Below are 18,654 nucleotides of genomic sequence, written 5' to 3'. Positions count from 1 at the left end.
CTGCTTTTGGGCCTTTTGGAGTATATTCCAAACAGTGGGGTTGCAGGGTCTTGGTAACTGAATTCCCAGTTTTTGAGGAATGTCCATATTGATTTCAAAAAAACTGGACCAGTTGGCATTCCTAACAGCAATGAATAAGAGTCGTGTTCCCCCCCCCCACACACACACACATCTGCACCAGCACTGGTTGTTGTTCTTTCTGATATGTGCAGTCTCTGTGGCGTGAGATGATACCTCATTGTTGTTTGGATCTGCAGTTCCCTGATGATTAGTCATGCAGAACACTTTCATATGCTTTTTAGCCATTTGTATTTCTTTGAAGTTTCTCTTCATCTCTGCTCCCCGTTTTTTGATGTGGTTGGACTTTTTTCTTGTCAGATGCTATTGTGCTTTATATCATGATCACGACCATCCTGTTATTCGTCAATTGCCTCGAGCAGGCCCCAGTAAAGTCTCCTTCGTCCTAGCCCTGAGATTTTTTTTTCTTAAATGCCATATTCAAGGCTCTTTCAGAGTTAGGAGAATGAGACCCCTCATTGTTACTGATATTTGGCATACTGGGTATGCCACAGGGAGTTTGCCAGACTCTGCCGTGTGGGCAGGTTACATTTGGTAGCCTGCCGGTTTGTCCAAATGGGCAAATAGTTTCTCTCAGGTTGTGGGCTGTCTTTGTATTCTTATCATTGTTTCCTTTTAGGTGCAGAAGAATTTGATGTCCCATTTGTAAATCTTGGCTTCCACTTGGTTGGCCAAATATGTTGTACCTTTAAAGATGCCTCTAGCTTCAATGTTATGGGTTCTGCTTATATTTTCTCTGTGTATCTTATGTGTTAGCTCTGATATTAAGGTCTTTAAGCATTTTGATTTAACTTTTGTGCATGACATTAGAAAGCAATCTGAGTTTTTCTTCTGCTTCCTTTTGTGTGTGTGTGTGTGTGTGGCTGACCACCACTACTTGTTGCATTTTATATGTTTTATCCCTTTATTGAAGATTAACTGTGCCTATGTCTAAGGGTGTGGATTTTTAATTCTATTCCACTGATCTGTGGGTCTGTCTTTATTCTAGTATCATGCTGTTTTATTTTATTTTTTTCTCTTAAGCATTTATTTATTTACTTTTTTATTGAATCACTATGAGATAGACCCTTTACAAAGCTGTTCATGATTAGATTTCAGTCACACAGTATTCCAACACCCATTCTTCCACCAGTGTACATTTCCCAGTACCAGTGTCCCCAGGTTCCCTCCCATCATCCCCCACACCTCCAACTCCCTTATGGCAGACACTTTTCTTCTCTGTTTATCTGTCTGTCTGTCTTTCTGTCTGTCTCAGTCTCCGTCCTCTTTTGGGCATTGTGGTTTGCAGTATTGGTGCTCAAAGGTTATCAAGAATACTCCTTTACCTACTTTTAACACTCTGATCATTCTCTGCTATTATTGTCATATTGGTCTTTTCTCTATCTTATTTACCCTCAGCCTGCCACACACTTGCAGTTAGTTCCAACCGTTGACCAGTCCTCGTAGCCTGTTTTCCCTTGCAGTGAATATTTGTCTTCTGCTATATATTATTTCTATATATCACAAATGAATGCAGTCTTTCTATATATGTCCTTCTCCTTCTGACTTCATTTCACTTAGCTTACCATGCTATTCTAATTACTACCACTTTGTTGTTCAGTTTGAAGTTGGGGAAAGTGATGTCTTCAATCTGTTTTCCCAAGGATTGTTTTGACTTTAGTCCTGGGGGATATTGTTCTATAAGAATTTGAGGAGTGTTTGATATGTTTCTTTGAAGTATGTCCCGAGTATCCTTATGGGGACTGCATTGAATGTATATAATGCTTTGGGGAGTATTGCCATTTTGATGATAATCCTCCTAGTCCATGAGTTGGACTTGTGTTTCCATTTCCTTGTGTCCTCCTTTATTTCTATTAGTAATGTTTCGTAGCTTTCTTTGTGTAGTCTGTTCATCTCTTTTGTTAATCTGATTTCTGGGTGTTTGATTTTTTTTCAGATTCAGTCGTGAGATTTTTTTTTTAAAAATTTCTCTTTCTTCATTATTTGCATATAGAAAAACCATGGACTTTTGCATGTTGATTTTGTAGCCTAGCACTATACTATATGTTTGTTGTTTCTAGAAGCTTCCTTTCTTTTCTGAGTTCTTTGTAATGCAAGGCTACCAGTTGGTCCCCTCAGGATTTTGCTTGGAAAACATTTTGCTAGTTCACCTTGCTTATCTCAAATTCTTTCTTCTCTTTTGCTCATTAACTTGGTAGAAAGTAAATATATGAAAGTAAACTTAAAATTTTAAACAATTTTTTTACTTTTTTTTTTTTACTGCCTTGGGCTGGAGTGATAGCACAGCGGGTAGGTTGTTTGCCTTGCACGTGGCCTGCCTGGCCGACCCAAATTTGATTCCTCCGCCCCTCTCGGAGAGCCCTGCAAGCTACCGAGAATATCTCTCCTGTATGGCAAAAGCTGGCAAGCTCCCCGTGACGTATTCGATATGCCAAGCATAGTAACAAGTCTCACAATGGAGACATAACTGGGCCCGCTTGAGCAAATCAATGAACAATGAGGGGATAGTGCTAGTGCTAGTCACTGCCTTGACTCATTATTATGATTAATATGCCAAATTGCTATAACATTATATATTTTTAAACATTTTATTGAGGAACCATGATAGTTAAATTTTAGACATACAGTGTTCCATCCTCCAGTGCCAACTTCTCTGTACCAGTGTTCCTCTCCCCCCACCAGCCTGCCACCTCGACAGTTATATTCTAAAGTTTGGTTGTTGTAGTTTGGATCTCATGCTTTCATTGTTGTTGAATGAAAAACTTTTAAACTTCTTTTTCCTGATTTGCAACCTTTTTGTTGTTGTTGTTTGTTTGTTTTTGGGACACACCTGGTGGTGTTCAGGACTTTCTCCTACCTCTGTGCTCAGGGATCATTCATTCCTGGTTGGGCTCAGAGGACCTTATGCGGATGCTGGGGATTGAACCTGAGTCAGTCGTGTGCAAGGCAAGTTTCCTAACATCTGTACTATCTCTCCAGCCCTTCTCAATCTTTTTGAAACAATCATACTATAAAATTTCTCTTCTAACAATAGTCCTTGAAGGCATTAATCAAATTAGTGAGTTGCAAAAGGAGTGAGAATTGCAAAGAAGAGGAATGTACATTATTTTACTTTTTCATTCCTTCTTAAGAATGAGGTTAGTATTTATAATGTATACTTGACTCTAGAATATTTTTTTTTCTTACAGAATGTCCAACATTCCAGCTTGTTTTCTTGGATCAGCACAGTCAAAAAATGTTATAGCAGATCTTAAATTGTAAGTGTGAATTTATAGGGCTTATGTGACTACTATTCACATGATTATGTGTTTTCATGTGTTTTTTTGTTGTCCAAAAATTCAGATCTTAAAATCTATTATATTCAGGTCTTAATATTAGCTGTAAGATAATTTCTGTAGACAGATTTGTAAAATTTTGGTTTTAGTGAGAACTTGAAGAACTTAATTTATTTTTGTTTGCTTGGAGATAGTGGTTAGGTTTTTGGGTTACCCTCAAAACTTGGTCTGCATCTTCATTTGATAGAGTGGATTAAATCACTGCATTTTTGCTATGCACCAACACTGTCTTTTGGGGGAATATAGTTAACAGGTTATTCCATATTCAAATAATTTTTAAGATAGTTATTTACCTGCCCAGAACGGGAATTAATCTTTTTAAAGCAAATTTGTTTTTCTGAATTTTATTTTTATAAAGTTATTCACAATATTTGATTACATTTAATATTCAGACACCAATCCCACCACCATTATACTTTCCCACTACCACATTTCAAATATTTCCATCCCGAACCTCAAACTCTGCCCCCAAAGCAAAATCAAAATAATTTATTTTGTATTGCTTGTTATGAATAATCTGTTAAAAATGATCCCAAAATGCTTTCTTAGAGGAAAGTTATGTGAAGATCTGTATTTTACCCAGGTGCCATTTAAAGCCCTTCTATAAGAGATTAGTAATATGTTGTTAAAGGTTGAGCGTTATGTGCTTATATCTATATCTGTCTAAATATATTTCCCCTTTAAGACTGGTTGCCTTCTACTTCAAATTCCATCAAATGTGGTGTGCTCTCTTGGTATATCAGTGGTGTAAAGTATGAGATGTCCAGGCACTCATGGGTGAGGCTCCTCTGAGTGTGTGGACAGCAGCCGTGAGCCTGGCGGTGATTGAATTTTGGAGGTTGTCGGTTGCTGGACCTGGTGTTTTGGGGGTGGGGAGGGGCTTCACTCACCCCCTCTGGGTTGCCCCAATGAACAGCCTAGCATGGGGGCCTGGAGGTATGTCTCTGGTGTATCCTTTAAGCAAATTTTATATTATGGGTTCACAAATGATGTGTAGTCCCCATTCAAAGAAATTAGCTCCCTCTTAGGAAGAGACTGGGTGTTCAAAGTATATTAGGGTTCTCTTTATTTATAGTTTCTCTGTGCCTTTTTCATTCTGTTCTCTTAGGGTGTAAATATACTCTGCTTTTTTTAGTCACAAAATGTGACTCTGCCACTCCTCTTTTACATATCACAACCCTTATACCTCGATGAGACTGTTTCTTGGCAGACCTTAGATTCTAGGACAGACTAATTGTCTTGGTTCTGGTACGGTGTCTTTTCTGAGCTCTCAGAATCCATAGGAGAACTATGGGTGTTGTGCATTTACTTACGTAGAGGGGCAGGGATAGGTTAATGGGTTTCATTGTCAGAGAAGGCTGAAGGTCTTGTGGGTGAATTGCTAACACGTAAAAAGGTTTACTGTAAGCTTGCTCATTTGAATCAGGCATTATACTTTTGGAACTTGATTGCTAGAAGTCAGAACCTAATTTCTAATGTCACCTTAATTCTGATTACGTCCTGACAGTATTGCCTTTTTAAATTTTGATGTACGAAGGGAAATCACAGAACTGAAAACTGCAGCTATTACACACACATCATTATGTTCAGTTTTCAGTAAGTGACATGATGTGTTATTTAAAAATCTATCAGTATTAGGGATTTACGGTTGTAATTAGGAATTTACAGTTGTAATTTATTGAATGATTGCTTTTATAAATTGTAGTATATTTCACTTCCTGTTTATTTTTAGAGGCAAATATCGAATTGTATACATAACACCAGAATTCTGTGCTAGTTACTTGGACCTACTCCAGCAACTTGAAGTAAATATTGGTAAGGAGCCTAAACTCTTAAAATTTTATAAAGATTTCATTGATTTAAATTATCCTTTAAAATTAAAATCTATGATGGATACTAAATTTTATTTCTCTTAAAGTTTACTTCAAACTTTATCTCTTCTTATATACTCTTTAACGTTTAACAACCTAAGCCTGAAAGGCTAATATCAAATCTGTTGTAAATTAATGCTAGTGTAATAAAAAATGGAAATAAACATTATATCTCTAGGAAATTTCTATCTTGGATACTGCTGGTGTCTCTCCTGTTTTATCCTGTAGGATTTGTTACTTTTCTGCCATAGAGCCATTAGAATCCTGTATTCTAATTACCTAATTACACTGTTTGTTTTCTTATGCTAGTCTATAAACATTTCAGATGAACAATACCATTCTTATTTATTTATATTTGCAGTGCAGTACCTAGCACATAGTAGTAGACAGTTAAATGTATAATGAAAACAATTACACACTGTATCCTTTTAGTATATGTTAAAAACCGAAAAAAGAATGAGTAGAAATTATCATTTTATTAAATATATTATGAAAGAGTGCATTCACTAGATGTTAAACTCTTTTTTTTTTTAAATTGAATCACCGTGAGATACAGTCACAAAACTTTCATGTTTGAGTTTCAAATGTTAAATTCTTACTATCAGATTATATATTTGTCTTTAATGGGAAAAAAAGTTTGGTGTTTTTTTTAGATTATTTAATAGGTTTCTTATTTTCTTCTTCTACTCTATGAAATTAGTAATTTTAGTAAATCATAATTGTTTATTTGTATGTTTCCTTTTAGAATTATGAATTCCTCCTGATCATGAATTACATTTATTTTTAGAAAAGTGTTTAGAATATATTGTGTAGCTAACTTAATAACCATAGTGATAATAGTTTTACTGTATTTTTGAAAATAGCATATTTTTATTCTACTCTCTTTTGTGCCGGGCCCTGTCTTTACATTTTAGTAACAGATATGTTTACCATCTCAGTAGGGGCTACCCACTTTGGTGCTGTGGCTCAGTGGTTGGGGGTCACCTGGGTCAGCGCAGTGGCTTCAGGGGAGGTTGGGGGGTAGCATGTGGTATTGGGGAACTCAACACAGAGCCTCCCAGCTGCTAGTCATGTGCTGTGCCACTTGAACTCTCTCCCCAGTACCTGCTTTTCACTTGTGGGGAACTCAGGCTTAGAAGCTGACTAACGTGCCCAGGGTGAGGAAAATGGTGCGTGGTGCAGCCAGGTTCTGCATCCAGGCAGCCTGCTTTGGAGCATTTATATTTCTCAGATCGGTCTCAAATAATGGTCATCTTGCTGAAGGGATGTTGTTGTTTTTGGCCCAAATAAGTTTTTTTTTTTTTTTTTTTTTTTGGCTCATGCTTTAATTTGCTTGAGCGTGCACCAGTACCATCTCTGTCGTGAGACTTGGCTTGCACGCGGCCAACCCAGGTTTGATTCCTCCATCCCTCTCGGAGAGCCCGGCAAACTGCTGAGAGTATCCCGCCTGCACAGCAGAGACTGGCAAGCTCCCTGTGGTGTATTCGATGTGCCAAAAACAGTAACAACAAGTCTCACAATGGAGACGTGACTGGTGCCCGCTCGAGCAAATAGATGAACAACAGTAGGACAGTGCTACAGTGCAGTGCTACAGTTTAAACTCAGTAACTGAGGGCAGAGGTGGTGTTTTTACTTTGAAAACCAATTTACTGTAAAATATGTGAGTGTTGTCCTTTCTTCAGAGCATTTCAGAGGAACTCTGTGCAGTATGATGGGATCAATCTTGGGTAGTGATATACGTAACCTCAATAGAATGATATATAGTAACTTAAAAAAATTTCTTTGACACTTAATCCATGATATAAAATCGAAGACATTACTAAAAAGGATAAAAAAATTTCTTTGACACCTAATCCATGATATAAAATTGAAGATATTACCAAAAAGGAGTAGAACAGCTTTTTTATTTTTAAGATCAGTTTTATTTTATTTAGTATTATTCAAAAGGGATGCTTTTGAGGATACTATATAAATCAGTTATTTATTTCTGCGAGTAATAATTATGAAATCTGAAATCCAATGGATATATTTTGAATTATGTATAAATTATTTTCTTCTTTTATCTTTATTTGGACTACTTAAATTCTCCTTTTATATATTTAACAAAGAAATTGATAGGTTCATATGAATTTATTCTTTTTGATAATAATTTTCCCTGTTTTTGTTTTTCTTCTTTTTATAGGATTCACTCTTATTGCTGTGGATGAGGCACACTGTATTTCTGAGTGGGGACATGATTTTAGAAATTCATACAGATCTCTGCACTCTCTGAGGAGAGTACTCCCGTTGGTAAGCTTTGCCAACCTCAGTGACTGGGAGTGATATGCTTAGCAAAGAAGAATCCCACATTATGGGATGTCCAAAGCTGAAGACTTCTCATATAAGAGTAGATGAATAGATGATGTTAGCTGGAGAAAGACTTATTAAAAAATTCTAACCTTAATCTCCCTTTTATGGATGTAATTTATTTAGGAATACTGTAGTACAGGAATTAGTAAAGATTTTATGAAAGAATTAGAGAATAAAATTTTACGTTTTGAATTACAGATGATGTAAAAAGAAATACTTTTTACAACCACTTAAAAATTTTAGAACTGTTCTTTGCTTGTTAGACATTGAAAGAAACCCAGACTGAACAAAACCAAGCTGTGGGTCTGGTTTGACTTGTAGAACAAACTTAAACTTAAAACTCTGGTAGGCCTTCATTCTGTCTCAGTAATATCTCAACCCATGTGACCTTCTGTTCTAGGATATTGGGAGGACAGTGTACTCCTACTTGCATCACTTTCAAAATTTAAAAATTGAACAATTCCAAAGAGGTTTTAATATAGCTTTTACTACTAAAATTTCTCTTTTTTCACTAATTTTAAAGAATAGCGAAGTTTCATAAGAATGTGCTACATGAATTACTTATTTTACAGGAATTGTTTGAATACTTGCAACATTTTTTTTTCCTTGAAATTTCCCTACGAATCTTTTAATTCATAGGAAATAGTGAAAAGCAGAAAGGGAGGTCCTGTATATCCTTCACCAGTTTCCTCGGTGAGATTTTGCTTGACTCTAGTATAGTATCAAAACTGGGAAGATGGCACTGGCAAAGTCTCCACAGATTATTCTTGTTTCACCAATTGCACAGATACTCGTGAGTCTGTGTGTATATGTGTACTGTTCTGTATCACTTTATGTGGATTTGTCTGACACTATTAAAATAAAGATGCAGGACTCTTCCATTAACAGGCGGCTTCTTGGGACTGACATTTTACAGCCACACCTACCATACTACTCTCCACCTTCAATCCACGGTGACCTCTAATTCTGTCTCTGTCTACAGTTTTGTTACTCAGAAATATTACATAGTTGAAATCATGCAGTTTGTTGTTGCCTTTGGAAAGTGACTTTTTTCACTTCCTTGAGTTCATTCAAGTACTCATGAGTGTTCAAGTTTGTTTTTCTTAATTGCCTTCTTAGTATGGTTTCCACCACTGTTTGCTTAACCTGTAGAAGAGCTTTTATGTTAAGAGTTAAGAGTTTGAGCTCTTTTGAAAAGTATTGCTGTAAAGAGACACATATAAGCCAACAGCATTTATTTACTTATTTTGGTTTTCGGTGCGTAGGGCTTACTCTGGATCTGACTCAGGGAACATACGAGATGCTGAGGATTGAGCCCAGATTGGCTTCATGCAAGGCAAACGCCCTTTCTGTTGTACTGCAGCTCTGATCTCAAGTAATTGAATGATTAACTTGTGAACTAGAGAATGTTCTTCTTTTGGATATATGCCTGGGAATGTAGTAACGAGATTGTTATATACGTGATTAATTTAAACATTTTCACTTTTATTCATTTGTGTTGATGTAACATTGACTTATATCACTGTGTATGTTTTTGTTTCCTACCTCTTCAAATGTACATTAGTACCACATTTGCCAACAGAGTTTCACTAACCATCCACCACAGTTCTCTAGACACCCTCCTCCCTTGGCCTCCGGTAGCCTCCATTCTACATGCAACCCCAAAATTTAATGTTTTGTTTATTCCTTTGCATATTCTGCACATGAGTGAAATCATCTGATATTTGTCTTCTGATTTATTTCATTAAGCCTGATTCCCTCAAGTGTTAGCCATGTTACAAATGCTGACCTCATCTTTTTTTTTTTTAACATAACTGAGTAATATTTTCTGGTTTGCATAGACTCTAGAACTTTTTTTTGGTTATATTTATTTATTGAATCACTGTGGGAAAAGTTACAAAGCTTTCAGGTTTAAGTCTTGGTCATACAATGATCAAACACCTTTCCCTTCGCCAGTACTTATTTTTCACCACCAAGAACCCCAGTATACGCCCCCTCCTACCCCTCCCAATGCCTGTGAGGCAGATGATTTCTACTTAACTCTCTCTCTACTTTGATTACATTCATTATTTTGACAAAAGATGCACCATTGTTGTTGAGAGTTTGCGCCCAAAAATCAGAACTGCTAAAAAGGCACTGTGAAATGATTTGTTTTCTATAGCTGGTTATGAGAACCAAATGATGTTGCTATTGCAGCCGCACGATTTTGGATTTCTGATATTTTACTAATTAAGTCTGGAGGGATTTCTTCCAAGAGCCAGATAATTACGAGATTGGTTTCTGTGCCTTTGGAGCCATGGCCGTGCCAGAGAGCTGCTTGTGGGGGGCAACTCGAACCTCAGTAGGGTGTGGAGGACGATCCGGTACCGCCCACCCCTTCCCATGATGCTGCAGTTGCCCTGTCACGGCTGGCTCATACCTGGCTTTCCAGTAAGCTCTGAGGCAGCGGCAATAAGCTCCTTGCTACCTGCATGCCTGCAGGTGGGGGGGGGGGGGGCGCCGAAGGGAGAGACACCCTTTCCCTCCCGGAGAGGCATGGCGCCATGGCGCCGTAGGTTAACGCATGGTCCATTCACTTTTCTGCCGCAAGCCGCAGGGCTCTGGATTCAGTCCTCTTGCCTCTAGAGCCATGACCGTGCCAGAGAGCTGCTTCTGGGGGGCAACTCGTTACCTTGGGAGGGCGTGAAGGACGAGAAGTCTAGAACTTTTTAATGGACACTTGTTGGTGAAGTAAACATGAGTCTATATCCATTGATTATTTGTAATTGAAAGCAAGTTATCTTGAGCTCATCCACATTTTTTATTCTCATTTTTCATCATCCTGTCGAATGCGTCGAATGCCTCGAGCAGGCCCCAGTAACGTCTCTTTCATCCTAGCCCTGAGATTATATTCAAGGCTATTTAGGAGAATGAGACCCATCATTGTTACTGGTATTTGGCATATTTGGTACGCCACGGGGAGTTTGCCAGACTCTGCCCTGTGGGCAGGCTACATTCGATAGCCTGCAAGTTTGTCCAAAGTAGGAATAAGACAATAAGATGTCATAAAAAAAAATTCTGTTAAGATGTCGCGCGGCCACGCGGTTCCAGGATCTGGATTTTATAGTCTCTGAGTCTTGGCCGCTGATGGGATTACACGGCGCCAGGGGGCCAGGTGGTGGGTGTGACCCCCGCCTACTGGAATTTGGAGGATCTGGGTGGAAGATGCTCGACTCCAATTCGAGTAGGCTTGGAGGTCTCGGCCCCGGAACCCGCGTGGCTTTGTCCCTCTGCCAGTACCTTCATGTGTGCGGAGAGTGGTCTCAGCATGGTGGTGGCTGGTCCTAGAGGTCTTCGGCTGCCGTAGCCCTGGTCGGGGCGGGGAGGAAAGCTCAACCCGCTCCCCTCCAAGGGACTCTTCATGTGGCTCCTCATTTTTCATACCCACATTTTATAGTTTCAGTGTCTAGTTGCTTCTCATTGCTTTTCTTTTCATTTTATAGAAATTTCTTTTTATTTTTCTTGTGAGACTGGCTTAGTAGAGATGAATTCTTCTAGCCTTTTTTTTAAATGTAGGAGTACTATTATTTATTCAGCCATTGATTAAGCTGATTGAATTGTGCATGAACTCCACATTATTTTTTTTATTCAGAATGTTAATTTAATTATTATTATTATTATTATTTTAATCACTGAGATAGTTACAAAGCTTTCCTGTTTGAGTTTCAATCATACAATGATTGATCACCCAAACCTCCACCAGTGCACATCTTCCATCCCAAGGTCCCCAGTATTTTTCTCCCATCCTGCCCCTCCCCCTGCCTCCATGGCAGACAATCTCCGTCATACTCTCTTGTATTGCTTGTTACGAATAGCTAAGATGTTGAGTGGCCTCGATAGGGGCCAGGTACTCCTGGAATTCTAAAAGTTTTAGGTAATTAGGGAGAAATCTTTGCAGAGTTGCTCAGTTTGGAGATTCTTTTGTGTGTCTCTGGATCATGGCCATTAAGTAGCAGTCAGAGGCAGTTTGTGGGCATGGCCTCCGAGGTCCCATTGTGGTGGGGAGACGAGAAGGATCAGCCCATCCCCTATCCCTTGAGGCCTGGAGTTTGTCATCACTGAACCCGCTTACCTGCACTTCTCATTGGGTTCTGGAAGTTGGCGGCTGCCAGGGTTTTTAGGGTACAGGTGGAGGGACGATGCCTGCCCCCTTCTGAGGTACCGTGGTGAAGTTGGCCTGGCTTAAAGTCCGGAGGCATCTCTGCAGCGAGCTGCTTGGTTCGGAGATTCTTTTGTGTGTCTCTGTATCATGGCCCTTGTTTCCATCTTTTTCAGAGAAATAAACTATTGGCATATGCCCTGCAGGGCACTCCTGCTCTCCCTAACTGTGACTTTTGATCTCTTTTGAGATTTTTGGGTCTCTGAAATAAGACCAGTAAATGAGCTTGTATAGCTGAGTTAGAGATAGCTCCCACCTACCTAACTTTTGGCCATTTAATTTTTTGGGTAAACTTGGCCCCAATTTGTTGGGGTCTGGCCAAAGGCACAGCGGCAATTTTGGGGTATCAGAAAGTCTGAGGACACCATCAGACTGCTGATGCACTCGCCCCACAGGTACAGGTTGACCTGCTGATGGCACCGTAACCACTAGCTTTTGTTTTTGTAGTTCTTCTGTCACTCCTCAATTATGAATGATATTGTAGCTGGGATAATATTTTTTTATGTTAGTATACCATGCTATTACCTTCTGGTCTGTAAGAATTCTCTGCCAAGAAATCTCTTGTCTTCCCCTGCCCCCCTCCACTTTTAGATTTTTGGGCCACAGCTGGTGTTGATTAGGGTTACTACTGGCTCTGTGATTGGAGGTAACTTCCAGATCAAACCTGGGCCTCCTGCATCCAAAGCATGTGTCTTTTTGAATGCTTTTTTTCTAGTTTACTATTTCAGATCTCAGCATCATCTAATTAACTTCTTGTTTCTCTTTTATTTTAAAGTTTTATTTAATTTATAAAGTTGTTCACAATTGATTACACTCAGTATTCCAACACCAACCATATTCTATTATTTTAGTTCAACTCTTGTGTTTTTTAGCTCTTTGATTTTTATTTGCAATTTGCTCATTTTTTCCTATATATATTTTTTAAATGTTCAGTTTGTCTTCTACTGTTCTAATTTTAGTGATCATGATTAAGAATATTTTCTTAAGGAGCTAGAGCTATAGTACAACAGGTAGTGTGTTTGCCTTGTATGTGGCCAACTGGGGTTCATATTCGGCATCCTATATAGTCCCCTGAACACTGATTACTGAGCAGAAAGCCAGGAGTAACCCCTCAGCACTGCTGGATGTGACCCCCCCCCAAAACCAAAAAAAAAAAAAACCCCAGAGTATTTCTATGCAGTCTTCTTCAGGTGGTTTAGTTCTGTTGTATTTCAGCATTCCTCTAGGGTTTAGTCTTGATTCCAGAATTGGGTGAATTCTTCTGTCTTCTTATTTGGTTCTGTACTCTGTATTTATTGATGTGAATTAGACTAGAAATGTTTCCTGCCCAGTTCTGAAGTCATCAAAACTTCTTGTTAGAATCCAGGGTTTTAGATGTTGGGCCTAGGATGTTGGCCCGGGACACAGGACTTTCTATTGAAATGAAAGCCTGCTCCACAATCAGAATGGCTGGAGCTCCAGAGCGGGTGCGGGGGCAACGGCAACCCTGCACCCTTTCTATAGGGAGAAAACCAAGAGGTAGTTGCTGCAGAGCCGGGCGTACAAGCCTGTGACCCTGTGAGCCCTGTGACTTTGTGAGCAGAGGCCACTGTGAGCTGGAACCACCGTGAATTAAGGCAGACCCAGCCAGAACCGCTTTTATCAGTTCCCTGAAGGTTCTGCAGACAGTTTTCCTTGAGGCTTAGCTTAGCGCAGAACCACTGGCCTGCTGTTGTACCGAGACTCGCTGCTGTCTCAGCACAAGGAGCCGCATGAAGAGGCCTTGATGTGTCTCAAACCCAGCGTTTCCAAAGTCAGGTTTGCCCGGAGGTGCCCATGCCACTCACAACTGTGGTGAGCCCTGGGAAACCCACAGAAACACGGTTGTGTGGGGGAACGTGTTTAGTGGATGCTGGCTTTGTGTGAGCCCCAGGATGGACTTGGAGATTACGGCTGCTCCCAGCAGGTTCTCTGGTTTTCCCTGAAAGGAATGCATGTGCTGCTACTGGCGCGAGTGTGTTGCCTGGTATTCACTAGGACCCACCAGATGCTCAGACCCTATGACAGAGGGGTCGGAAGATGCATCTTTTGACCTTCTGTCACTGTAACTGTCCTCCTGTTGTTCATCGATTTGCTCGAGTGAGCCCAGTAACATTGTGAGACTTGTTGTTATTGTGTTTGGCATATCCAATACGTCACTGGTAGCTTGCCAGGCTTTGCTGCGTGGGCGAGATAGTCTCGGTAGCTTGCCAGGCTCTCCGAGAGGTGCGGAGGAGTCAAACTTGGGTTGACCAGGTTGGCCGCATGCAAGGAAACGCCCTATCTGCTGTGCTGTGTTACTTTCCCCAGCACATGCTTTGCAGACAGGAGAGCCCAGAGGGGATGGTGAGTCTCAAAACTGTCTGTTCCTGCTCCTGCTTCTCAGACTAAGGCTTCAGTTTCTCAGACTTAAAATTCCAGTGGGTCTGTGTTCCTTTCATTGAGCTGCTCCATTTGTGCTCACTCAGGATTTTTGCTCCCCAGAGTTCTATTCTCCGAGGAGAAGCCTCTCCTTTTTTTGCACCGGAATGAGTGCTCTCTCTTCTCCTGTTCAGTTCCCTAGAGCTGGGGCATCTGATCTGGGAGTCAGCCTTGAAGTCCCAGGGAGAAGCTCCATGTCCCTGAGCCGCCTCTCAGCCTCGGCTCCTGGGGCCCCAGTGGCGCCCCTGGCAAGACCCCGTGGCCCCTTGCCAATGCTTCACATTGTGTTTCCTTGTGGAGATGATCATCTTTGAGGCTCCCATATATTTAATTTACTTTTTTCCAAGGCAGGTTTTCTGTGGAGGGGCATTGACTCCAGGATGCTGCTAGTTTGTTGTCCTGAATCCATTCAGATCCATTTTGAGTTTTTCAGAAGTTCCCAGACTCTTCCAGCTCACCAGCAGTGTGTGAGGGGTCCAGTTGCTTTCCTGCTTTACTCACATTTGGCATTTCCACCATTTTTAATTTTAGTCATTTTGAGAAGTGTGGGTTGTTATTTTGTGTGTTTCATTTGCATTTCTCTAACAGTTAATGATGTTGAACATCTTTTCATGTGCTAATTGCCTCTGATGAAATGCCTGACCTAATTTGATTTTTTTTACTGTTGAGTTTTAAAGAGTCTTAAAAATATATTGTATAAATGAAACCTTAATCACATATCTAGTTTGCAAATATCTTTTTTTCCCAGTCTTTTCGCTCCCTTTACATTATTGTTCATGTGGCAAACATTTTAAATGGGGGGAAAAAAGAGTAGTTTTTTCCCTTCACAAATTGTACTATTCATTTAACCCTGAATCCTGAAGACTTTATCCTATAATTTTTTTCAAAGCTCTGTTTATTAATCTATTATTATAGTTTAGTACTATTATATCAAAGTTCATGATCTGTTTTGAGTTATTATATTGCCTTCTTGAGTAAAAGGTGTGAGGTTTTTGTTGTGATTGATTTTTGTGCCTGTAGATTTCCAGGTCTAACCATTTGTTGGAAAGAGTGGAAGCTGGGAAACAGTACTCAGGGAACCCAGTGACTCTTCCGGTGACTCTCAGCCAACTGACTGGCAGTTCAGTGTGCAGGGTTGAGGACGTAGCAGTGTGTGGGCCCTGCAGTGCCAGGATTACCCAGGCCGCTCCAAGGGTGCTCAGGTCCTCCTCCAGGTCCTCACCCAGGTGCTCCAGTGCTTGCAGGTGCCACACCTTGTGGTAAGGGAGATGGAACAGTCAGCTGCAATGTGAGGAATGGTCCCTGACTCCTGTACTGGCTCCTTCCCCACAGCTGACTTTTCATTGAAGAATTTCTACATACTCAGTATCTCTGTGCACAGAAGACCAGCAAGCATCTCCATCAGACTTAGCGCATCTCAGATGTCTTCCAGATAGTTCTCTCTACCCAACTAGTCACTTCCCTCTTGATCCCTGCCGTTGCTCGTACACAAGCTACTATCTCTCTTCACCCAGGCTATTATTGTCTCCCTGCGTTTGCCCTTTACTTCCATCACTCTAAGTAACATCCAGAGAGATGCTTTTTAAGTATGTCAGATAAATCAGATCTGCTGATCAAAACCGTCCTAGGAAGAAGGTCTTTCCCCCATAAAAGCATTATTTGTTTGCGTGTGTGTGTGTGTGTGTGTGTGTGTGTGTGTGTGCATGTGCACGCGCGCGTTCACACGCGCTGGCTATTAACCCAGGGTCTCAAGTATGTAAGGCGTGTGCCACCTCTGAGCCAAATTTCTAGCCTTTTCCTTTGCTATTTTTAAAAAAATTGCACTTACTATTTTAATTACTGGACACATTTTATTAATTGTGAGTTCCTGCTAGAATATTCTTTGTGTGGAGAGATTTATTTTTGGTGGTTTGGCTTAAGATAGCACTTGAAACATGGTAGGTGCTCAGTAAGTAGTTGAGTAAATGAATCAATGAATTCTAACACCGCACTGTAACACTGTCCTCCTGTTGTTCATCAATTTGCTCAAGTGGGCACCAGTAATGTCTCCATTGTGAGACTTGTTGTTACTGTTTTTGGCATATTGAATACACATAGGCTCTGCCATGAGGGCAGGATACTCTCAGTAGCTTGCCGGGCTCTCCAAGAGGGATGGAGGAATCGAATCCTGGTCGTCCACGTACAAGGCAAACACCCTACCTGCTGTGCTGTTAAGGAGAATTCTAACAAGAGTAAAAAATTTTCTCATTGCATAGAAGTTTCTTTCTCACCTGAGAAGTTGGTGGTAAAGTGGGACAACAGCTGCATGGAGACTGCTTATTCTAAAGCAAATACTTTAAAAGAAGTATCAAATGGAGTTTCTGCCATAAAATAAAATGAGTTTCATACCTATAAGAGTAGTAATAGTAGTATCGGCTGTCTGTGTCTCAGTCCTCCTGTTCATCGATTTGCCCAAGCGAGCCCAGTAACGTCTCCATTGTGAGAGTTTTTGTTACTGTGTTTGGCATATCGAATATGTCACAGGGAACTTGTCAGGCTTTACCGTGCGGGCGGATACTCTCAGTAGCTTGCCAGGCTCTCCGAAAGGGGTGGAGGAATTGAACTGGGGTTGGCTGGGTTGGCCTCATGCAAAGCAAACGCCCTACTACTGTGCTCTCGCTCCAGCCCAGTATCGGCTAATAAATGTGTAATAATCAAGAAAGATGAATAGTGTTAATAGATTTGTTATAGAGCAAGAAGGTATTTGGTGAAAGAATCTGGGTGCAGTATTCCTTGAGGACAGCTTTTCATTAATTTAGAGTGGGTTAAAAGTAAGTTTGAGGTGACTAGAAAAATTGCTTTCTATAATCCTTTCCTGGGCAATTGATTTCTAGAAAGATTGCTTTAAATATTTTATGCAGTTCTTAAGCACTTTCAGTTTTGAATAAAATCTCATATTATGTCTGGCTGGCAGTGCACTCTACTGGATCATTTTCATTTCTTGGGAGGATTTAATACAGCACCAGGTGTTCATGAGAGATCCGCCCCGCCTCCCAACCCCCAAGGGTGTTTTTGGCTGAGCGGTGAGAAGTGCCACCTGGTGGTTGTGGAAGCATCCTTTCCCTTACTGTTCTCAGTTCTTTTCCTTCTTCCAGTTCTAATTACACTGGGATAACTTTATGGCGCAAAACAGCAATGCTTCACACTGTGTTACTTCATTGAGCTTAAAAATAGCAGAGGAATCACCAAGCTATTACACAAAGATTCATATTTGGATAGAATCGTGTTAAAATGAGTCTTAAGAGTTAGCAGTCAGACTGAAAACTCTACATCAGTCTTAAGATTTTAAACAATTCAAATAATAGGAACTATGAGATCATGAGTTATGTTGGTTATTTTCCATGACCTTCTCCAGACCTTTCACAAATATCGTTATGTACTAGGCATTCAATAACGTGGAATGAGTGAATGAATTAATATTATGACACCAGGGAGTACAGTTTGAATTAGCAGCATGGTCCACACTTAGAAGCCGTTGGAGAACTTATAATTCCCTGAATCTGTAGGTTTTATGCCATTGAAATATATGAGTATAATTACCTAGTCAAGTCTACATATATATTTGTATGATTTCACAAATTACACTAACAAGATTAATTTATATTTTATATCTTATTTTAATAAAACTTGGTATTAACAAAGAAAACAGACACTGTCCTCCCATTGTTCATCAATTTGCTCAAGTGGGCCCAATAATGTCTCCATTTTGAGACTTGTTACTGTGTTTAGCATATTGAGTATGTCTCGGGTAGTTTGCCGCGTGGGCAAGATACTCTTGGTAGCTTGCTGGGCTCTCTGAGAGGGGCAGAGGAATCGAACTTGGCTTGGCTGGGCTGGCTGCGCATAAGGAACATTTGCAAATTTTAAAAATAAGAGCTTTATGAGTTGACTTGACACTAGGTGACAATGTATCATTCAAATTAGTTTGCTTTTGGAAATTTTTTGGGTGTTGTTTTGTTTTATGGCTGCATCTGACCCCAGAAGCCTAGGTGGTTGTTCCTGATGGTGCTCAGGAGACCATATGATGTTGGAGATCAAATCCAGGTCTCCTGTATGAAAAGCATATGCTTGACCCCCTGTACTGCCTGTCTAGTCCTCCTGCTTTTGGAAAGGGTGTAAACCATTACAAATTACACTCTGATTACAACACTGACAGGGAGTGTCTCAGCAAGCCAGTTTGTACGGTCACTTTTCTCATAACAAGCTGGGTGCTTATTTTTCATTTTACTTTTCTTTGTAGGACAACTCCCAGGGAAGCGTGGAGACCACCAGGACCACACCTAATAATGCCTGGGTATAGAGGGTGGTGTCCTGTAGTGCCAGGGGCTGGACTTGGCCTTACGTA

General features: G+C 40.3%; 1 protein-coding gene across 1 annotated transcript in view; it reads left to right on the top strand.

Moving 5' to 3' along the window:
* WRN (WRN RecQ like helicase) overlaps nucleotides 1-18,654 on the top strand; it is a 199,509-nt gene that overhangs the window by 101,367 nt on the left and 79,488 nt on the right. Inside the window, exons 17-19 of the mRNA XM_056116631.1 lie at nucleotides 3,267-3,335; nucleotides 5,146-5,228; nucleotides 7,467-7,573. Of these exons, the coding sequence (XP_055972606.1) occupies nucleotides 3,267-3,335; nucleotides 5,146-5,228; nucleotides 7,467-7,573 (259 nt within the window). The remainder of the gene's footprint in view (nucleotides 1-3,266; nucleotides 3,336-5,145; nucleotides 5,229-7,466; nucleotides 7,574-18,654) is intronic.

The sequence above is a fragment of the Sorex fumeus genome, unplaced genomic scaffold (genome assembly GCF_029834395.1).
Source record: "Sorex fumeus unplaced genomic scaffold, SorFum_2.1 ptg000033l, whole genome shotgun sequence".
NCBI lineage: Eukaryota > Metazoa > Chordata > Mammalia > Eulipotyphla > Soricidae > Sorex > Sorex fumeus.
This window is presented reverse-complemented; position numbering and strand designations above follow the sequence as displayed.